This window comes from Ostrinia furnacalis, unplaced genomic scaffold, assembly GCF_004193835.3.
Source record: "Ostrinia furnacalis isolate ACB-3 unplaced genomic scaffold, ASM419383v2 OfSCF4659, whole genome shotgun sequence".
NCBI classification, from domain to species: Eukaryota; Metazoa; Arthropoda; class Insecta; order Lepidoptera; family Crambidae; genus Ostrinia; species Ostrinia furnacalis.
Window position 1 is genome coordinate 372,143 of NW_021134898.1, and position 23,459 is coordinate 395,601.

At 38.6% G+C, this 23,459-nt stretch overlaps 3 protein-coding genes across 6 annotated transcripts in view; 1 reads left to right on the top strand and 2 right to left on the bottom strand.

Moving 5' to 3' along the window:
• gas2 (growth arrest-specific protein 2) overlaps positions 1-23,459 on the bottom strand; it is a 452,494-nt gene that overhangs the window by 308,029 nt on the left and 121,006 nt on the right. The gene's annotated exons all lie outside the window — the stretch shown is intronic.
• LOC114359812 (repetin) lies at positions 12,235-14,921 on the top strand. Its single transcript, XM_028314325.1, has 2 exons — positions 12,235-12,286; positions 13,303-14,921. The coding sequence occupies exon 2, from the start codon at positions 13,314-13,316 to the stop codon at positions 14,793-14,795; it is 1,482 nt and encodes a 493-aa protein (XP_028170126.1). The 5' UTR covers positions 12,235-12,286; positions 13,303-13,313; the 3' UTR covers positions 14,796-14,921.
• Positions 17,565-23,459, bottom strand: part of LOC114359809 (rho guanine nucleotide exchange factor 17) — a 78,472-nt gene continuing 72,577 nt past the window's right edge. Inside the window, exons 13-21 of one of the 3 annotated variants that reach the window (XM_028314314.1) lie at positions 22,958-23,053; positions 22,580-22,818; positions 22,252-22,272; positions 21,511-21,691; positions 21,161-21,228; positions 20,526-20,662; positions 19,886-20,063; positions 19,060-19,230; positions 17,565-18,459 (exon numbers count right to left, since the gene is read on the bottom strand). In XM_028314314.1, the coding sequence (XP_028170115.1) occupies positions 18,170-18,459; positions 19,060-19,230; positions 19,886-20,063; positions 20,526-20,662; positions 21,161-21,228; positions 21,511-21,691; positions 22,252-22,272; positions 22,580-22,818; positions 22,958-23,053 (1,381 nt within the window). In that variant the 3' untranslated portion in view covers positions 17,565-18,169. Of the gene's footprint in view, positions 18,460-19,059; positions 19,231-19,885; positions 20,064-20,525; positions 20,663-21,160; positions 21,229-21,510; positions 21,692-22,251; positions 22,273-22,567; positions 22,819-22,957; positions 23,054-23,459 lie in introns of all 3 variants that reach the window. The other 2 variants (XM_028314316.1, XM_028314315.1) reach the window with 2 other exon arrangements.

The following is a 23,459-nucleotide window of genomic DNA, read 5'->3' on the forward strand; positions in this document are numbered from 1 at the left end:
TGTCGCCACTGGCAAACGTGTAACACGGTGTGATAATAGGCTGTCACACACATTAGTGGCGCCATTGTCTCCTTGATATGGGCGACAAAGGCTGTCTGCTACACGCGAGATTCGGGTACAATAGGCCGTGATAAAGAAGGACTTTACTCGTCCTTGTAGTGTCACATTTACACTTATCATCATCATTAAAAGTTTAATGTTATTGCTCAACTACACATTTTTTTACTGTGGGGAAAGATGAGCTCAATTTCATTTGTGTCTCTAAAAATCTGCGTGATCTTGAATTTCTTGCGCTGCTTCTTCTCAGCACTGGCCCATTTATTGTCCTGAAGCAGTGGTAGGGTTAATACTGGAACGTGTAAAAGTGCTTTTTTAAAACCTATTTGCAGAAATACATGAATTTTATGAGTTTATGAGTTTTATCTGCATTAATTTTCATTTATTTGAATGCGTGGTTCCCTGTTTTAATTCTGATCTTGTCTGTACGTACATAAAAATGTAGTAGAATACCCTAAATATAATTGTCCGTACTTAAAGCGGTTTAGAAGAATCTTACCACAACTGTACCTACCGTGTGTTTTCCTCGTGTGGTTCAGATTGTTTTTAAATGTTATAGAATTGCTTTCGAGGAACGTGTCCCGAAATAAACTATTGTTGATATCCCTGTAGGGACAATGACAGTTGAAGAATAAACCCATACCCGTTTTGGGCTGGTCCTTTAGTGAATAGGCAGTTTTCAGTATCCCTTCGACAGTGATGAATGAATCGCTCGCAAAGTTTGCCTTTGGGTATTTAAATAAGTAGCTTCATATTTGCTTTCACAAAAACTTTGTGCTTAATTCAGAAAATGATGATAAACACATGCATGTTGACGGTTTAAGACATTTATAACAGAAAACACCTATATTAACTTAAATTGAGAAACACTGGTTAGTAAATTATTATTAGACAAGGGGCGGATTAACGTTGAAGCTTTTAAAAATCTTATAATCATCGTAGATTTAAACGAGAATAAATTATTTTATAATTAATACCTTTGGACCTAAACCGAGAAAAATAAATAAATCTTCATGAAACGGTAAGAGTGAATTAAAATTTTCAAATGTGGGTGGGTAGCTCACAATAACCACGCAGCGGTAAGCACCGTGGTTCGATTACGTATCGGTTCCCAAATCATGACAACTCACTTAAGATAATAACGTAACTTACTTTATTAACATAATACACGAGTAGATTTTATATGATTTTTAGTGTTCGGTTCATTCGTCAAATAAAATGCCTATAATTGATGGTTTAAAAAAAATAAAAGTCATTTTTATGTCCACAATTTTACGTGCCGTAATCTTCGTGGCTAATTTTTAAATCTTGTAAGATTTGATTGCCCTAAAACAGGCTAGTCTAAGTTAAATAAAAGTTAAAAGCTTACCCTGACAAGTTCCTGAGTATTTAGCTGCTAATAGCGCAGTTAGGGGTGGTTTAATGAATGTTGATTAGTTGACGGGCGCTCGCGGCCTCGTTGCCGTAACGTGGTTAGAACCATCTCGCTGTGAAGGTCAATATACCTCGGTGGACATGCAGGGTAGGACTACCAATATATTTTTAGGTACGTGAGACATTTTAAAAGAAAACATACGAATTAGAACTTAATATGAACGTCTGCTCGTTTGCCCCCTGTCCCATAAAAATGTACAGGACCGTTTACATTTGGCTTATCATTTAAAGGGTCAAGTTTGTTGGTTTTGACCTCTATCTTAACTTGACAGGAATACGTCGAGTTACCAGTCACCCTGTAAAATAAAATCATTTGATTATTCAGTTTCTTGTAAAATCCAACTTAATTCTAATTTATGAAATAAATTTTAAAAACAAGGGGACATGTGGCAGCTAGATGATGGATGGTGTTCTAATATTTATTCTAATTAGAAATTTATTCGGGCATTATTAGGCACCACAAGATTGTGATAACTTTTAGCCGAAATATTTATTTTGATAAATAAACTGGTAGGTCAATATCATGTATAGTCTAAAACCGATGTAACAAAAAACATTTTTTTTTTAACAAAAGTACCCCATCCGTAGAAATTCCGTTTTTTACTTTATCGTAGTTATGCCTAAGTGTCATGCGCTGGCGCCGCCGTGTTAGCGCAGCTACCCCCGCTCACTTCGTTCATTCCGCGCTCAGTCCCCGCCGGTTAGTGGAAGCGACCGCACGTCGATATGTCGCTATACGCGTGCGGCGACGCGAGACCACTGTGTAAAAGTGCTTTTTAAAAATCTATTTGCAAAAATAAATAAGTTTTTTTGAGTTTTTTATGTGCCGCAACCGTGATACCCCAAAAATTACGTTAAGTGATTGAACGCCGAGACAGAATCGAAATTTTATTGTTTGAGGCTCACCGGTGAGACGCGTGGCGCCCAACATGTAGTGGTTCCTGAACGCAGATGCAGTGTTTTCACCGTGAATTTGTGATTTGTACGCCACGTAAGGTGTACGTTATAGCGTGAGCGCGTGTGTACTTAGATTGTACTGCATTGCAACGTGGGATAAATGTAAGTTTAAAAGCATAGTATACAATATTATATATTTATTTTTTAACACTTTGTAACAAGACTGTTTACCATAATACCCTGTATGTTTTTAAGTTTTTTTGTCGCAATAACAAAGTGTTACGTTGCGCTTTTCCACAAACCAACAACACTTGTCTACCGCCACAAATTCCACAATGTTCTCAGTCCTCACATATGCACCCTACTTCAAAATAATGACGTTAGCGAACTCTGTCATAATGTCTGCTGCTCCAACTTCGCGCACAAAAACAGCTTCGTGACAACTTTCAGGGTAGTTAACGTAGTTAATTCAGATTTAGAGAGGTTTTTGTTTTGATACCTACACCTAAGGCTTTCCACTTTCATAATTTAGGTGAATGTCTAATAATAATATTGTTATTTTAAATAATCTTTGAAGTTAGTTTGAACTATTGTCGGATCGGAAATCGACGTAGCCGACGACGTGTTTGTAGAGTATAAGTATTGCTGATTCGATATGTTCAGAATGAAGGTAACGTTAAAATAGTAAGACACAGGTTTTAACACGACGTTTATTAATCACTAGTGGTAGTGTAACAAATGGAAATTTGAGGGTAGTTGACAATTTTTAAGCCCGCCCGAACGGACGACGCCGGGAGCCGCCACCAGTCTGCTTGTGAGTTGTGACCACGGCTGCAGCATCGCAGCCAAAACGTCAAGCCGTGAGTTACATAAACGTCGCGTTAAGACCCGTGTCTTACTACTTTAGTTGAAATGGAACGCGAAAGTTTAAAACCATAAATTACAAACTGAAAACGCGTGTTAAGCAAATACTTACTTCATTACCTATCAGACAATTATCAGATCACAAAGCTTTCATTTGATATTCCAGGACGACTGCGTAGTAGATAGTGGCAAGTAATTATTAACACGTTGAGTGCGAAACCAGGTCTATAGACCTTGTGTACGTCTCGCTTACCGTGCGGCTAAGAAAATTATAGTCTTCCTTGTCGTGCGGAAGGCATAACTTCAATTGGGTCCGGTGTAGGAAAGTGATGAATATATAACTATGATGTATTCTTAAAATAGAATCCAATGATGTACCTACCTTAATACCAGGTTTTTAGACCTGGTACCGCACGGAAGTAATAAAATGTCTTCACAATGCGAAACCAGGTCGAAGCACCTTGTACCCTGCGCACCTGGTACCGCACCCCACGCTAGCTTCGTGCAGCCAGTGTTGCCTCGCATTCGTAAGAAACGCACATGTCGACATGGCGTCAAGAAAAACAAACAAAATCAAAACTGCAAATTGATTATAATTTAATTTGCTACACGATTTATTGCTAATTTAAGTAATGTTTTTCGTGACAAACATTTGAAGTTGTAACTAAATGTTATTAAATAATATGTTTTCTTTATATATAGCTTATTTAAGTATTTATGCACGTATGTCTTATTTGTAAAATATTTAGACTAAATTATTAAAACATGTTTGTTTGTTACTTTTTTTAATTTTTATTAAAACTTAATTTAAACTATCGATATTTGTATTTCACATCCCTAGAATACCCACCAGAATTCCCTACTTCAGTGCGGCACAGGGTGCATAAGCCTTGTATTTTGAATATAGCTATAATTTTTATACTAAACAAGTTATTCACGAACGCCTTCAGGTGTATGTCAATAAATGCATTATTATTAATATTCAAAGAAAAAAAACATAATATCTATTAACATGAAGCCAAAAATAAAATTAATATATCTTAAACATTACAAGGTCTTTAAGCCTTGTGCCGCCACAATGTAAGTTTTAATACCAGGTTTACCGACCTTGTACCGAAGGAATGGAAAGTATTAGAAAGTTACTGCCGCAGCAAAGGTGTTAAAAAGAGACAGACAACTCTGTCATCATTGTGTTTATACTATTCAATTTAGTATTTTTCCATAGTAGAAACCAGGTCTATGACTCCCATTGACGTAGAAAAATTCCTCGTTCATATTAACACTGGCATAATATCACCATAAACCTAATTTGTTTAGACAATACTTACTTCTATTTAATTTACTCCGACTTTTATTTACGTAGAACCAATTTAATGTTCATTAAATACTGGCTAAGCGGCCATTCAGAGTTCCTCTTTATTGTCGTAATAAGTTTGGTCTGGGCCTGCGCACGCGCTCCGTCTGCTGCGCACGAGCCGATGATTGATATAGAACCAATTAAATTCAAATACAACCAGTTAATTGTGTAAGAACAAGAAGTACAGAGTGAATTGTATCTTTGGGCTTTCCATCTCTATCCTTCAGTTTTCAATCTGATGCTAGAAGAAATTTTGCACTAATGATTTTTTGAAATTATTTTTTGAAATTAGTCCGCTCGTTTGCCTCCTGTCAAACAAAAAGAAATCGTTATACAGAGTGGCATTTTGTAATGCCACCTGAAGGGAAAGTACTCTTAATACTGTAGATTATAACATTTTACTCAAAGAAAACATTCCTTTATTTTTGAAAAGAAATAGAACTGCCGTCAACGATTTCCAAAAATTTGCTTGCTACACTCGGGAATCAAACCAACTAAAATCTGTTAAAAATTACACCTTGTATTTTTATTGCATCGATCGTTAGGGTTAAGTATGGAATAATATGGAATAAGGATGGAATCTTTCAAACAAACTTGATAAATCAAATGAAAGGAAAACCATGAAATCTTAAATTATTGTAATTATTTACAGAAAATTGTATGGTATGGTGGTAATTTTTTGAAAAAATTTCGAAAATCTTTGAATGCAGTTGTCTTTCTTTTCAAAAATAAAGGAATGTTTCCTTTAAGTAAAATTTTCGATCTACAGTATTTAAGGGTACCTTCCCTTCAGGTGGCAATACAAAATTTCACCCTGTATTATCAAAAAGCTGTAGTTACTTCAGACCATGAATAAGATCTAACTTATTTTAAAAGTAATTGATATCTCCAACAAAATATTGCTAGTTTGAGGGTAGTAGAATGCAAACATCGACGCGGTTCGATCGTTCAATGTCAGAAGTCAGTACAAATAGGCTATCGCTCACAGTTATTGGACAGTTTGTAGGAAAAAAATATGCAAAATATCACTAAAAGTGCCCATAAAACTACGTTTATTTTTATTTTACCACACGGAGGTTCAAAATTGACAAATATGACGACTGACAATAATTTAATGGATCAGTAGATTGTTTTATTTTATGTTGTATTTGTTTGTTGCAGAGAGGTGTACCTGCTTATTGGAGTGAAGTGTCGCGGTCACGGAAACAACGGCGGGAGTACGGGTAAGTGGCTTTGAAGCGATTTGTTTGCGTTTAATTTTAAGCACCAAAAATGTCCTTTGGCCAACTGTGAGCTAAGCAATTAGGTCAAGGTCGGGCACCCGTTATAAAGTAACGAGACGGGTTGACATTTTGAGCGTTATTTTATTAAAACAAGACCTTCTGTTAAGCGAAAGTCACCAGCATAAAGCGTGAACGATGTTATCTTACTTTTTAAACTTATTAAACTAACTAGCGGCCGCATTGGCGGCCGCCCGCGACTTCGTACGCGTGGATCCCGTTTTACCCCCTTCATCTATCTTACGCGGTTTAGATTTTTTCATACAAATGTTTTTTCCCGCTAACTCCCGTTCCCGTGGGAATTTTACAATATCCTGTTGTATCTAAGCTTTAAGTTTACTAAGGTACCTGCATGCTAAATTTCAAGCGTCTAACTTAAGCGGTTTAGATTTTTCATACAAAAGGATTTTCCCGCTAATTCCCGTTCCCGTGGGAATTCCTAAGTATACTATAACCTGTCCAGGAGTATGAAGAATAATTGTACCAAGTTTCGTTAAAATCCGTCGAGTAGTAGTTTTGTTTCCATAAGAAACATACAGATTTTTGGCATCAGTATCGATCACTAATCACCCCCCGATAGTTATTTTGAAAATATATATATTTCATGTACAGAATTGACCTCTCTACAGATTTATAAGTAGGTATAGATATTATACATACTTAGGTACAAGACAAGTTATATACAAAATATTATATTTTACATCGGTAGCTGTGCAGCCTGGTAATCCTATTACTGGACCAGCTGTACATCATAAGCATAATTATTATGAAACTGTAGGTAGCCTACATTTTAGTTGCAAATAAAGCATTTATTACAACTACATGCAGTATTCGTTTGCAGTACTTACATATTCCTTCATGTACCGATTTAATATACAGAGTTATTAAACGCAACGTGTATTAGTGTTTTCGGCAAGCTTAACTCCAGAAAAATAAACGAATTATTATGAATTTAACGAAAAAGTGTGTGTGGGCTTGTAGTACCGCAAGTGTGAGTAATATCGGGAGAGCGCGTTTATTTTCGGCGCGCGATCATATCGGAATTCATAGCAAATGATCGAACAATAGATATCGGCAATAAAAAATAAAAAGTCACTTACCATCAGGTGAGATACAGGCCAAGAGCTTCCTCGTTGTGGAAAAAAAAAAAAAAAAAAAAAAAAAAAAAATGGCATCGCTACTGGGTTTCAAATGAGATTCTTGCATTTTTCTCACACTCACAATCATTCACATTTAGGACTAAGAATATGAAACTTCTATCTTACATTGGAATAAGATTACTCAGTTAATGAGGGCTATCGTTTTAGCGCTCACCAGTTAGCGCCACTGTAGAGTAAGGTCCTGTCACTTGCTAGTAGCGAAGACAGTGGCACCAACTGGTGAGCGCGAAAGTGGTAGGAGGACTATCGTATTTGCACTCATCAAGATGGCGCCACTGTAGAGTAAGGTCCTGTCATTCGCCAGGGGTGCCAACTGTTAAGTATAAAAACGATAGCCCTCATTGGAAAAGCCATTGTCTTTGCAGGGCATTGGTAAAGTCTCGAGTAAATTACCTAAGTTTTGACCAATGCAAAAAGGTCATAGTTAGTGTCCATTAAGTACGTCTTCTTCATTAGTTAAGTATAATCATGAAATTATACTCAGTATTATTTTATAATGCAGTGTGTGAACAAATTTTAGCACATTCATTCGCAATCTCACCCGATTATAAAAATCTATGACTAGAGATAGATCGTTTTGATGAAGAAATGCCTAATTAAATAATTAATTATCTTAGTTTATAAAATCAAATTAATTTTAGACACACTTTATAATTCCTTTCCAATAAATACGAGAAATGTCATGTTCAAACTGTTAATGTAACAACTCAACAGTAACTAAACAGATCAAAGAGCGTAGTTTTTGATTTACAATAATTTTCACACGTCATTACTATCATAAACAGTCTCCAGAAATAGTTGGTGCTCGGAAATTCTACGCCAATCACAAAAATAGCGATTCATGTTTTGTTTATGTTTGAGGATGATGGACAGCTTTAAGTAATTTAGAACCAGTCGTAAGAATAAAATTAATGGATAAGTATGTATTTATAGCATAACGTTACACGTAAACACAGTGTTATGATGTGTTTTGCGAGTGATTTATGTACTGTTTATTAGCATGCAACACACCCGAACTTCATGTGAATTTACTTGTTTAATAAATTAGTGGTCATACTAAATAAACCGTTAACCCATCAGTATGCTATAGTTTAAGAATTTGTATTAGGAGTTAGCCTTGGTTTACCACTGCATGTCGACAAGGATCGAACTGGCGCCTTCTTGATCAGCAGTTCGACGTTTAAGCAGTTAAGATATTGTCACCCTACACTAATTTTGTGTAAATCTTTCGTTGATCAAGGCATAGAACTCACGAAGTCACATTCTAGATAGCTAAAAATAGTCTAAACTTTTGGGTTTGTCATACTTAAGTATAATAATTGATATTGCTTCGAAGAAAACGTAAAATTATCTCGAATTATTTTAAAATGATAATAAATAGTGACAAATTCGTAACTTTTTTTATCCACAACGAAGAAGCTCTTGGCCTTGTGAAATTAATAATTTTCATTAGACGTTTTAGGCGTTACATGAAAAACTAGGTTACGGCCTACGACTAATAATGAAATTCCGACTGATTACATCTCCTTTGCAACGTGGAGCTTTCCACCTTGTCTAAAAATATATTTTTTATTATTTCCACTCCATCGCGAACCCGCTTCGCCCCCGGCGCTCCCAATAATGACGTATTTAACGAAATCAGCCGCCTTTATACCCCGGCCCGACAACCTCGTTACACGCTCCACACACAGGAATACTGCAAAGGAGGAGGGGGACGTATGGACCAGTAACCTGTAATGCTTTTAAAAAGATATTGACTTTGTTACTTCAAAGACAATGGAAAATATCGGCAACGTACACTTTGTGCTTCGACTGTAACGATGATGGTTTTTCCTTATTAATTTATTTTCCACCTGTTTCACAATAAATATTGACGTACAAGCCATAATTGGGTAATTACACTAACATTACTAATTACTAATTAAAATAACATAATTCATTGGTTGGGTTTTTGTGGCGGTCAAGCTGTAGATCCTGGCTACACAGGAGTTGCAGCGGTGGGAACGAGAGGTGGGAATAGTCCCGTACAAGCCATAATAATGAGTGATAATGAGTTGGTTGGGGAGTATACCTACATAAAGTCTAGTCTTGGCAATAGTCTAGTAATCGTTGGGATACTTATTGGTAGTATTGATAATGGTTGAATAATTCCTCGGTGTCAGTTTTTTTTTTTTTTTTTTATTAGTGCTACTGAAATGCACTTGCAACTGGTGCTAACGGTTTACTCCAATTGCAATGCGGTGTTTTAAATGGAGATTTTGTGGGTGTTCATACTGTTCATTTATTAAAATCTTTCAGGCTGTTTACTATATAGGTTATGTATATTTTAAAGCTATTGGTAGTTTCTTCTTTTTTGGTTATATCTATTAGATTGTAGGGATTTACGTTAAGCAAGCGAGAAGTGGTTTCATGGATGTGGCGTTGTGTGACGAATCTAGGGCATTGTGTAAGAAGATGTTCCCATGTTTGTGGCGTTTGGTCGGTGTCAAAGTTTGATCTGAATAAAATAAGTCCTATATTATTTTAAACAAAAATAGAATTGCTTACAAGGTAAATTCATTCTAGTGTCAGGACTATTTTTACTTATAATGGAAAATTTAATAAAAGCATATTAGTGTCCGGCGAAGCCCACTGTCCCACGTACAGTGTAATCACAGCCACGCGCGTAGCCTCCGCTGACCACGGACTGACGGGTTAAGGCGAAGCTATTCGCAGCATTTTGTAAAGAAATATTTTTAAAACTATTCCTAAACTAACACAAATATTTCGTAAAATACATATAACATTTCAGGAATTTTGTTTTTATAATAACGTTTGCGAGATGCCATTGGATGCGAGTCTCATCAACCATTCTCACTAAAAATTAACAGGAAAGCCGACATTAGAAAATTATAATTGAATGCCATGCAAGAAATGGATTATAACATACAAACAAAATTATGGAGTTTCGGTCGCGGCATCATTTTTATGTTAGCCTTACGTTTTCCCAATATTTTCCCAATATAATGTGTATTGCTGTTGGTGTACCTTTATCAATAAATAAATAAATAAATTTTGTACGTTATCCCTTAAATTGTAGATGAATATCAATGAATCAATGTAGTTGTCTTTTACCATATTCAAAATATACGAAATAATCATCTTTGTGTCTTGAATATTGTAAATAAAGTTGGCCGACTAAGGTCTCGGTGACGGCCAAGGTCCAGGCCTGCTGGCCAATATCAAAGGAAATAGAAAAATTATAATAATCACATATTCATTCACTCCTTTATGTACCTACGCTTCTTCCGAAATATCAAGGGTTGTACAAATCAACAAACCACACAATTGCTAAGATTTTTACTATTTTCAAGAGACGTGCTTGATTTTATTCATCATCATTTCAGCCACAGGACGTCCACTGCTGAACATAGGCCTCCCCAATGCTTTCCATGTTGATCGATTGGTAGCGGCCTGCGTCCAGCGCTTCCCTGCTAGCTTGATTTTATTAATGATGCTGAACAAATCTTGCCAAAGCTATTAGAAGAACTACCACCGTACCTGTCTAGTAGTTTCTTCAAAATACTCTTAAAAGGCTGACACATTTTTACCGCCTAAATCACGTCAGTATTATTGTAAATTTTTCGTAAACAAAAATATCCTGTTTCAGTTAGACCAGCGAATGAAAGTAAACAGAAAAACATCAAATTACACTTGACCTGAACTAAACGAACCCAATTATAAAAATTAACGCAAACAGCAAATTAAGGGCGAAAATTAAATCCTTTGTAATTTGCTGAGCTACGGTTATTTTCTTCTTTTATTAGAGTTCAACGCTCGTAGCACGTAGTAGGTTGCTACGTTAGGTACCTACTCGTAGCGCAGTAAAAGTCGCGTTGACTACGGCGTAGCAGACTCGAACCGGGTGTTCTACGAACTATTATGTAGCATTTACTTCATTAATTATTCATTTATATCAGTAACTGGCTGACCCGGCGAACTTTGTTCCGCCTTAATGGCAATAAATAAGCAGACTTTTTTTTAAATTTCGAACGGGAATAAAGTATCCTATGTCCTTCTCCTGGCTCTAAACTACCTCCCTGACAATTTTCAGCTAAATCGGTTCAGCCGTTCTTGAGTTATAAGTGGAGTAACTAACACGACTTTCTTTTATATATAGATGATTGTTCATTTTGTTTTGTGAACCGTAATTATTTATTCAGAAAATGTTAAATTTGCTACATATTACAAGTTATGCCTAATTACTTGTATAGCAAATGGCGGTTAAATGTCTTGTTTTAACGAAACGAATCGAAATGCACATCGTTGTGAGCGATGCGATGATGTTTATAATCTTGGACGTTTACGATCTTTAGGGTGAATTGTTAAAAATAATTAAAAAAAACTCTAAAACTCATTTATTTCTGTAAATAGGCTTAAAAAAAGCACTTTTACACGTCCCAGTATTAACCCTACCACTGCTTCAGGACAATAAATGGGCCAGTGCTGAGAAGAAGCAGCGCAAGAAACTCAGTCACTATTGTCAGCCTCTTTTTCAAAGGTTTACATGCTTTAAAATGTACAAAGTTATAAATATTTATGCGAGCTAGGCAGTAACACATCCCAAACATTTTTATCTTTTAAATAATTACTTACTGAATAACCCTCCTCCTGGCGCCAGTCGGGTAATATAGCCATTCATATTACATAACTGTGAGCCTTCAAAACCTTTTCATTTCATGATAGCTAAGAGTAAGATTTGTGCTTGTCTTGTTTTTGTCCTTGTATTCAAATCCGTCAGATCGTTTCGGTTACAGTGTGACTACCATGAGTTTACGTTAGGTGAGCTCGCTAGCGAATACGTCAAAAAATTCTATGAAGATTTTATTTCTTGAAAGTAGCCGCTAGGGGCGCTGCACAATATGTCATACATTTAAATGTCATTTCTTTACGCAGTCGCTAGCGAGCACACCTAACGTAAACTCATGGTAGGCACACAGAACTTCAAAAACGCTATTTTTTCTATTCGACATTCGGGTAAAAAACATCCTCAACTTAAGCGTTGCCCTTTAGTTTCCCATATTAGAGTCCAAAGCAATCCAGCATTGTTTTAATTTAATAACGGTCTCCGAGCCCCCTGACGGGCGCCAGGCGACAGCCCTCGGGGCCGCGCGGGCCTTATAAGGCGCGCCGCGCGCTTTGGACCGCACATCCCGGCGAGCCACCAAGAGGCCATGGTATCCTGATTGGAGTCACTGGTAAGTACCTGTTGCACTATTTCTTGCCTCCATTTTTACTAAGGCCCGATTCGATTAATCATTTATCTGAAAATAACTCCTGGTATTACTGGCACATTGACAGTTTCAGTATGGGAAATATGTCAAAACTAATGCTTTATTCCGAGATTAATAATTTTAAGAATAAGAATAAGAATACTCTTGTTTGGTCGAATGCACCCTAAGATTGTGTAACATTTTCTAGGTAGATGAGATAAATAATGAGTTTAGAATTTAGAAGGCATTGTTTGTACGAAGTTCAAATAGGTATTTTCCACTTTCAAAGCCATTGAGGTTCAATTTCAACAATCGTCCCTTGATAATTTTAAAATATTTTGGGGGTTTATGGTGTTTTTTTCAACATGGAATAAATTGTTTAAGAAATCCTCCCCAAGTTAATTCTATACATACTCGTACAAGTCAATTTTGTGTTTTGATACTTTTGATGTATAATTTAAAGTATATCTAACCATTAGTGTCAGAGTATGCCTATTTAAAAGTCATAATAGGTACTAATACATACATCTTTACATTATACGAGTACCTTACAAATATTTTTGTACATTATTTAAAAATCCAGGTCTATAAAGTGTGAAGTCGCATAATTTTATAAGAACGTTGGAAGAGTGTGTAAAAAGGGTATAACCCACCACTTAAATAGTGGTGGGTATAGGTCACTTCTCGACTATTAGACTGCCTAGTACACAGACAGTACTGAATGAAATTAAAATATTTATTTTAGTGATCCAAAGAATGACGATTTGTTCAAAAGTTAAAAATTAAAAAATTATGAGCCTTTTATGATTTATTTAATGAAAATACTAATTAGTAATCCATTTCAATTATAATTATTTTACAAAAAAAAACTTAACGCTGTACTTAGTTTTAAACAGTTTTTCATTAAGTTTTTAATGAGGATATAGGTAAATCTTTTGAATAGGCAAGTCCCATTTTTTCAATGAACTTACCATTGATTAACATTTTTATTTTCTTTTCAGATAGTAACAAAATGCACACACGAATGTACATTTTCCTACTACTCCTACTACTTCTATCTACGGACATCGCACTCGGTAGCGTCAACAAAACTAAAACGACGAAGATCTCGCACAAGCACAACTCTGCTAAATATCACCTAAAAGCCCACAGCGACCGCTCGAAGCGATCCATCGACGACGACGACGAAAATCCTTTTTGGCCCAATAGGGGAAAAAAAGAATTAAACGCACTCATAAATTCAGAGAAAGAGTCGCCATTTTGGGCAACCAGAGGAAGAAGGGAAAGTTCATCCGTCGAAAACTATATAGATGCTCAAAAACCTTATAAATCGTATCTATCCAAAAATGATAGGTATTGTGAGAATTGTTTCCCTTCTAGTAATTCGGATGAAGTATACGGAAATGTTAAGCACACTCGAGATGATGTAACGTCACCGTTTTGGGGCAATCGCGGACGACGCAGTTCCGAGGAGTTAATTGATAATTTTTTACCCGAAAGTCTTTTTTGGGGAAGCAGAAGCGCGCGGCAGGAAAATGAACCTTTTTGGGGAAACAGGGGTAGAAGACAAGACGATCCTCCATTCTGGGGCCATAGAGGAAGGCGTGAAGATGAACCGTTTTGGGGAAACAGAGGGAGGCGTGAGGAAACACCATTTTGGGGCCATCGTGGAAGACGCGATGATGTAGATGATCCTTTTTGGGGTAATCGAGGCAGAAGAGACGATTTCGAACCTTTTTGGGGTAATCGAGGCAGACGAAAAGACTCGGAGCCCTTTTGGAGTAGTCGAGGCAGACGTAAGGAAGATTTAAAAGATTCAATTCTACACGCGATTAATAACGTAGAGAATGATATAGAAAATTTATCGAGACTAAAGAAAAGTGACAGCGAGCACAATTCATTTTGGGGTACCAGACCGAGGGATAGTAAGTTGAAACATTTATTTGACGGACCCAGGAACAGACCCCACGCCTTGACGACTGAGCCCCGCACAGTTCACGATAATAGGATCTATGCCGAGGAACCACATTACATTATTGTAGAAAGAAACAGTCGTTCATCGGCTGAAGATGACCCTTTTTACATTTCAAGGGGCAAAAAGTATTATATCAATTTGCCGAAAGCAGCGAGGGATCGACGCGGGGCTATTGAAGAAATAGTGAAATCCGTTAGGAACGACCCTTTCTACATAGCCAGAGGTAAAAAAGATGACATTGTCAAAGTTGCTAATACTACAATGTCTCACGAAGAATTCGTTAAAGCTAAGGAACTAATTTGCGCTACGGTTGAACTTATTATGATGAAAAACGAAAACAATAAGACGAAAAGGGACATCACTGATAGCGAAAGAGACAGGCGAACGATATTGAAGAAATTGGCGGCTCAACTGCAAATGGACCCGTACTTTGTAAGCAGAGGCAAGAAGTGCGGCGACTCCAACAACGATGATAACTTAGTAGAGTTCATTAACGAAGTGGCTGGGAAATGTAACTAAAGTATTTTCAAAGGTGTAACAGAACAATGGCCTACTTGGAAGATGTATATTTATGTACTTAACGTATTCATTATTATTAAGATTCGTTGTGTAATTTAATAAAATTGGTTGCGTGCTAAGGAGGGACTTACCAGTATTTTATTTCCCTAAAACATTAAAAAAGCAACTTATGCCCGTTTTCACCATCAATCCCTAATTTTTAAGTGACCTTTATGAAGATAAAATGCCTGTTAAGTGTTACCGTAGGGGTCACTTATACACATTAGGGGTTTAATGTTGAAAACGGGCACTAGGTCAGTAATTTATTTTTTTAATAATAATTATGGTATTGTAAGATTTTTAGGCAAGTATTACTATCCAACATAATATAAAAATTCTATTCTCAGTTGAAAACTCGATTTATAGTTGTAAGTGACAATAAGGATTTAATTACTGAAGGGCAACTAGAACATTACGTAATTTAAATAAATAGAAATACTTTTATTTTTCACCAAATACAAATACAATTTGTTAATTGCAAATTATATAGCCACGATAGCCGAACGGTGAAGGGGTCGGCGTGGCCGACTCGAGATCCGAAGAACGCGGGTTTGAATCCCACCGCCGCTCGACTATTGTGGTGAGCCCACTCGTAACAAGCTTTTATTAAGCTTAACACGAGGGGCTAACGGGACTATTAGTCCAGTCAAATTAGACATGAACCCTGCAATAATTCGCATACAGCTGAAAATTGGTACGAATGTTCGGAGCACCATTATGAATTAACTGTGAAAAGTCCCCATCGATCCGACGTGTGCTAAAAAAAAAATTCAAGGTCTAATTTGACTGGACTATATTAGTAACTAGCTGACCCGGCGAACTTTGTTCCGCCTTAATGGCAATAAATAAGCAGACTTTTTTTAAATTTCGAACGGGATAAAAAGTATCCTATGTCCTTCTCCTGGCTCTAAACTACCTCCCTGACAATTTTCAGCTAAATCGGTTCAGCCGTTCTTGAGTTATAAGCGAAGTAACTAACACGACTTTCTTTTATATATATAGATTTGGGCAATACAAATTGCTAATAATCTTTAAAAAAAATATTACAACATTTGTTGGCGCTGTTGCTATCATACGTACCGATCGGCTTTTTTTACCCGACTGCGCAACGCAAAGGAGTGGTAATGTGTTTATTTCAATCCTTAATGGCTGTATTGTGTACTGCCCATGTGCTGCAATGGTAATTTAGATGGTAATAATCAATTACCTGATGTAATTTTCGTTTTATGTAGTCTGTAAAATGTTAACAGGGAAGTTTATGAAATAAAACAAAGCCAATTTAGTGCGACCTCTTTTTAATACTCTGCAGTTATAAATATAGGATACATCGTCCAAACACACTATTTAAAATTTGTTGCTCACAATGACGGGCAGGTAACAGTGGATATATTTGAGCAATCACAAATTTTGTTCTAACCGCTATTCCATCTGGAAACGAAAATGACTTCCATGCTACATCAAGGTACACTGATCCATTAAACTGATGATTTTGTACCAGCTACTCGATTACACAACTCTTAATTTGATCGAAACGATAAAAGTCTATGTAGGGTTTAATTTTAAATATACAGCAAATACATAATCTGTTAAAACTTGCAAAAATATTTTCAGAGTCGAAAATCGATCAAGCTAACTTAGACAATATTTTGGTATTTGAAATATCTTAAAATGTTTTAATGTAGTAAAATATAATATTTACTTTAAGTATCAGTAAGAATCATCAGTACTGAAATACATAATATCACAACTACTCAAACAACAATATCTTGTGTTGATATGGATACAAATATGGTAAACGATTCGAAAACCTCCACAATACAATAATAACGTGTAAAGGTACGTAACAGGCCATAATCCAGATCGTCCAAATCTGCAAATATTTATAATTCAATAATACTGTGTGACCTTTCATAAATGGACCCATTTATGCAAACAAGAACCAACCCACAGCAGGGTGATTTCGAGAAAACGAGACTTTTGTAAACAGATGTTGCAAAATGCGTACATAATATATTAATGAATGATTACTTGTTAATCTTATGTGGGATACTGCAGCCTATCTAGGAATATCAGATTTATAAATTTTATAAGTTATAATATAAAGTAAATCGTAAAAAACCGGTTGGTTCTTTCTTGCAAAAACATTTTTTGTTGCTTAGTTCCTTCTTGCAAAATGGATGTAAGATTTCATTGTTGTGATATATCCAAAATTAAAAGTCATTCTATATAAAATACAGATTTTAATGCCTTTTATTAGATAGTGAATTGGAATCACGAACCCTTCAAACTAAAATCACCATTATTATCGTCTTCTACCTCAAAATCGATAGGCCCGGTAATACTGTCGATATGGTCTTCTATGTTGCTGCTTTTCAGGGTTTTGTAGAAATTGTGTGTGTCGTTTTGGTATTAGATGCAGAATACTTTTAATATTCTGTTAGTTTAGCCTCAGATATAGCTTTTCCTGTAAGCTAAAGTAAGTCCATGTCATTTTTATTATTAAGACATTTTTTATGATAAAGGTACAAACGCAACGATAAGAACGGATTTTTTATTTTTAAATAGCTTAATTTTAACACTATCAAGAACTATGCTACATGGTTCCTTCAAGACTAACCTGATTTCCACTAAGCAAACAATCTTTGGTTCTGTTTAGTTATAAAAATTTTGTAACAATTTTTGCTAAATGGAACCAACCAACATTGGTTCTAGTTTGCATAATTAGTTTAAATAAGTGCTTAGGGACCATGCTGTATAGTTCTTTATAGTTTTTAAAAGTTGGCCAAAGCGGGTTGGTTCCGCAAGTGACAGTGCTGTATCTCTGTTGTTAGTCGTTAAAAATGTACCATAATTTTTTTGAAGATAGAATGCGTTATTTGAGCGCCATCTATGTACTTAACTCAATTTCACTCAAAGTGTGGGTTGGTTCCTGTTTGCATAAATGGGTCCAAATAAATCTCAAAAATTTTGATAAAAATTTACTCTTATGCATTAAAATGATATTGACATTTCATGTCCTAACTAATAGTTAAATAATCTCAAAATATTACATTTCAATCACGCTCACAAGCGTAAAACACGTTATTTTTGAACGTTTACTTTATATATTTTATATTAGCATATATCAACGTTTAACTTTATTGAAAGCTGGAATAATACTAACATTCAGGTCCAACGAAAACGTTTGAAAATAAAACTTTAGGCTCTCGTCTGTCCTCTGCGCACATTCACATCACTTACACGTACAACGTCAATTCCATTCATGTGAATCTCCAGAAGGTCTTCCTCTTGGAAGGTCTGTGACTAGTTCGAACCGGGTCGGCGTCACATTCGTTTCAGACGCGCCAGAGGAGCAGGTGGTTGGTGGAGTCCTCGCGTCCGGCGTCCTCGGTCATGGTGGAGCTTCTGAAGTCTTCGTAGCCGTCGCCGCCCGAGATGATGAGGGTCTCCTTGTTGGTCTGCGCGGTGTCGTGCTGCTTCTGCAGCTTCTCGGCGTTGGCGGAGCGCCGGCTGAGGGCCTTGGTCTTGAGGGAGGTCTGCGTGGTTTTGGCCGGCTGCCGGTGCGGCGCGGGATTCTCGACAATGGTCAGGAACCTCACGTGACCAGTGTGTCCGTAAGGTATACCTGTTGAATAGGAGACGAAGGTGAACACAGTTTTCTTTCAATGCGGAAACGGAGGGGGTGCTGACCTGTGAGCGGCAGTACGGTGAAGGCGTCTGTAGGAGTGGACTATGGGCGAAGGTGACACCTGTAAGAGGCGGTACGATGCAGGCGCCGGGAAGAGGGGACGATGGGAGTGGGGGTGGTGACATGACGTGAGCGGCAGCATGGTGAAGGCGTCGGGTGTAGGGGACTGTAAGAGGGAGTGGGTGACCTGTGAGTGGCGGCACGGTGAAGCCACCGAGGGAGGGGGGTGGTGACCTGTGAGCACAGCACAGTAAAGGCACCAGGGAGGGGGTGGTGACCTGTAAGCGGCGGCACAGTAAAGGCACCAGGGAGGGGGTGGTGACCTGTAAGCGGCGGCACAGTGAAGGCGCCGGTGAGAGTAGACGATGGGAAGGGGGTGGTGACCAGTGAGCACAGGCACAGTAAAGGCACCAGTGAGAGGGTAGTGACCTGTGAGCGGCGGCACGGTGAAGGCACCAAGGGGAGAGTAGACGATGGGAAGAGGGTGGTGACCTGTGAGCAGAGGCACAGTAAAGGCACCAGGGAGAGGGTGGTAACCTGTGAGCGGCGGCACGGTGAAGGCGCCGGTGCGCGCGTCGGGCGCGTGCTGCAGCGGCGCGGTGAGCAGCACGCCGGCGCTGGTGCCCACCCACAGCGTGTCGCGGTACGCGGCCAGCGCCGTCACGCGCAGGCACGCCGCCTTGTGCTGCCGGATGATGTCATCGCAGCCTGACCACACAAACAACGACATTATTAGTCAACGCTCAACTCTAGAGCATACAAATAAAGTGTAACATTATTCTCAAAAACATAGAAGAATGATGTTTGAGTTGATTCAACGCTACTGTCTCTCAATCTCAATCAATTAACTCGCTCAAAACATCTCAAAACCTCAAGATGAGCAAACCCCAACGATGAGGGCACACCATAGAGTGGAGTCCCGCAGAATATGATCCAATTCCAGGATTAATATCAAACATGCTAAAGTGGTAATAATCAGCAATGCAAGATTTTCTTTTGGAGAACAGTATCATCATTTTCACGTATCCCATAGACAGCCCCCATTAGGTGAACCAAGGATCTGATGAGGGTCGCGGGAGGTTTCTGGATACGGGCGGCGCAGAATCGGTCAATGTGAAAATCCTTGGGTGAGGCCTTCGTCCAGCAGTGGACGTCATTTGGCTGAAACGTACGATACCATGTCTCACAACGGGGCGGCAGTCGTCACTCATCATCATCATCATCATTTCAGCCACAGGACGTCCACTGCTGAACATAGGCCTCCCCCAATGACTTCCTCATCGCACGGTTGGTAGCGGCCTGCATCCAGCACCTTCCCGCTACCTTTATCAGGTCGTCGGTCCACCTTGCTGTCGTCACTCACCGTGCAGCATCTTGGTGACCTGCGGCGTGATGTTGATCTCGGCCAGCTGCTCGCGCGAGGCGGCGCGGTAGCAGCGCAGTTGCGCCGCGTTGTGCAGCGACAGCCAGATGGCGCCGCCGCTCACCGCCATGTGGCTGATCGGCTTCGACTCAGTACTTATTTGGAATGTTTCTTCAATCTGTATGCACATACATTATAACAATCAATTTGCATTGCCTACATTTGAAGATCTCGAATATGTTGAAGATGTAAAACAGAAAGTTTTGAATGCCTGGCTATCGCAATTAAAATATGGTATAAAGGAAAGCACATGGTGTCGTGCCCTGCATGCACAAACAACTGCACGCAGGAAGATTTAATGAAGGCTACTAACAACGCTACTATTGTGGCGGAGTTTTGGGCTGACACTGTGTAGGTTTGTTGTCGACACGACAAGAAGAAGAAGGAAAAATGAATGCATCCGAATGGGAATGTGACTTTCTAATTCAGATGACCCAAAAAGATTACACTGGATGATTTACTACTTGCTTAACATTGATCCCTCCCTTTTATATCAAGAAGTAAACTTCGATACATCATCTTGGTTCCTAAAGTATAAGATATAAAAGTAGAAGCAGTAACAGATGAGGAGGTGGTTTACCTGGAAGGTGTGCGGGTTGATGATCTTGATGCAGGCGTGGGTGGCGCACCACAGGCGCGCGCCCCACAGCAGCATGCTGCTGACCGCGCCGCCGCCGCCGCCCACCGCGATGCTGCACTTCTCCGCCCACGACCCGTCTGCAGACACCACAATCAATACTCAGGTCTAAGGCGTGCAACAAATGTTATGACACCTGGGACTTAAAGAGAAAATTTACGCCTGTATTCACAAACGATGCTTGCTTAAGTGAAGCAGTAAATCTAACGCACAGCGTTGAGTAGAGCTCAGTGATTGATTCGTGATTCATCCCGTGCGCCCACGCGCACTGTGAGACCTTATAGTAATCTTTGTGAATACGGGCGTTAGCAATGTGCTTCCGTGAATGTCGTTAGATATGACTAAGAGAAAAATATAAGAACCCCCTAACCCATCTGGTCATGTGAGAGTGTAAGCCAAATCCTCCATTTGCCTCTGGTAGAGTGGCCCCTGGAGACGCTCTTGTTTTAGTATGAGAGCAATAACATCAAGACTGCGCATTTCATAATAATAAGAGAAGAATGAACTGAACATGGAAAGCGATTTCAATCCAGTTCGTTTCGTACCTTTGATCATAATATATCACAGACTTTACTAACCTATATCCCTGCAATAGACTACGAGATCGCCATTGCCAAGAGCAACAAACACCTTTCCTTCGACGTACCTGAAACCAAAAATTAAATATTAATCATCATCATTTGTAATCTTTTATAGATGAGTAAATTAATGGGTTTGGAAAAGCATAGACTCACAACACTTCCTTGAGGAACACCGACATCTATTTCTTAAGTATAGATGTATACTCAACTATTTATGTACTTCCTTATTTATTATAGACAATCTGGCTATATTCTCGTTAAATTCATTAAATTATTTTTGATTAATTGCACCACACCGGGTAGTCAAAGTGTTCGTAATGGTCAAACGCGTCGCGAAAGTTACTCACACAATGGAGTGGACCCCGGAGTTGTGCTGCATCTTGACCTTGTTCTTCTTGACGCGGATGTTGTCGAGGCAGTTGTACACGTGGATGCAGCCGTCCTCGGTACCCAGCCACATGGTGGGCTGGTTGGCGCTGCTGCTGCTGTCTTCGGAGGACTGCCGGCTGGCAGGAGACGAGAGGGTGCCTGGGGAGTGCAATGGATAGATGATGATTTTGTTTTAACGAGAGAAGGTGATGGAAGCGTGTGTTGCGGTGTCAGGCAAATGAGGCTTAGTATTATGAATTAATTCTAAAGTTTTTCCAATCTTTTAATAAGTCTGGTGTATCTAATTCTCTAAATTCTATTTGTGTTTATTTGAAGATAATGTTTCTTCACTGTTTGATAACTTATCAGAGACAAAGTACTTACGTTCTATGTATTTTTTAGTTGTTATTGTTTGACCTAAGTATAGTAGCATCTTCATGCGTATGGACTATAAATACTCAACTATTTATTGATAAATCAACTAAAATGGAATCTGTTTGTTGTTAAGCATTATAATGTGCACGTTAATGTTCATGATGAAAATGTATTCTTAGGTATAGGTATAAAATCTGATTCAGCTTTTTTGTGGGTAAAAAGTGCTATAGTAATTATACTGTATGTAAGCATGCATGTAAAATTGCAAAAGAGAAAAGTTGAGACATGCGAAAGGCTTCATTAAAAAGCACAAGCTTTTTAAAATAGGGGTTTAAAGGTATTACCGAGCATACTGCGTCCATGTACTACGTTGCATAAACATAGGTAATTCAAAATTAGGAAACATAACGAATATAATAAATTTCTCTCAATACATTGTGTTGACTGATCTATTGGAAATGTGTAGGTAGATAAAGTAAGAAATATACATTTTAATAAATCAATAAAACTTGATAGGAATAATTAGTCTAACATAGAGTAATCATCTACTTGAAATAGTAAAGACGTTACGTAGAAGTAATACTTATTCGATGCAAGTCCAAAGTAACATTTAGTAGGTACCTACAGTAATCAACTTAAATATTTCAAAGTGTAACATACTCGGACACGCACCGGTAGTGATGCCCATGGCTTGCTTGTCCACCGCGGGGTTGGAGTTGGACTTGATGACGGGGTGGGGTGGCGCGTGCGCCGTGTGGGGGGTGCTGAGACTCTTGGCGTGCGAGGGGGCCAGCGCCACCGGGGCCCCAGCCGCCCCGCGGGGCCCGCACGACTCCTGGCTCCGCTCAGAGAGAGCGTCTTGGTTTTCGCTGGTAGACGAGCCGTCGTCGTCGTCGTCGCTTGAAGACGAGCTGTGGAAGATATTGAGAAAGGAATATAGCTTCACATTGTGGACTCGAAAAGTTTATACAGTTTAATTTGACAATATATTGTTTAAATTAAGTTTAATTTGACTTCTTTTAATAGAAAGAAGGCATTCTAAAGCTTTACCTGTCGAGTCGAATGTTTTTGCAGCTGTCGTCTGGGTCCGATATACTGATGCCCGGTTTCACGGAACTCGTGCTGTTTAGTGAACTCGTCGTACTTCTGGAAATGCACAAGTTTGAAGCAAGCAAATCATTTTAAGGCGTCTCGAAAAAAAGCTAAGATAGTACAGCTAGAAACTGAAATTGCCTGCCTGCTGTCACTATAATCCGGATATCTTCAAGTCGAGAGCAAATAGGCACTTGATGGGCAGGTATGACCCACCTTTGATTGCATCTCACAGCTGCCACACTGGCGGATTGAAAGCGTTTTCTAAGCGGAGCGGCGACGCAGCGAATACGTCACGGATGCTCAACGTTTCCACCTCGAGTTTTCGCCTCGTGTTCGCTGCGTCGCCGCTCCGCTTTGAAAACGCTTGTAATCCGCTAGTGTGGCAAGGCCTTAAACGTCAGATATGATTGCGGTCCAATAACTACCTTTTGCTGCTTAAAGACAGTAGTGATTAATT

What these genes read in the sequence shown, in the direction of transcription:
- LOC114359812 (XM_028314325.1), top strand. Translation starts at nt 13,314, where the DNA reads ATGCACACACGAATGTACATTTTCCTACTACTCCTACTACTTCTATCT.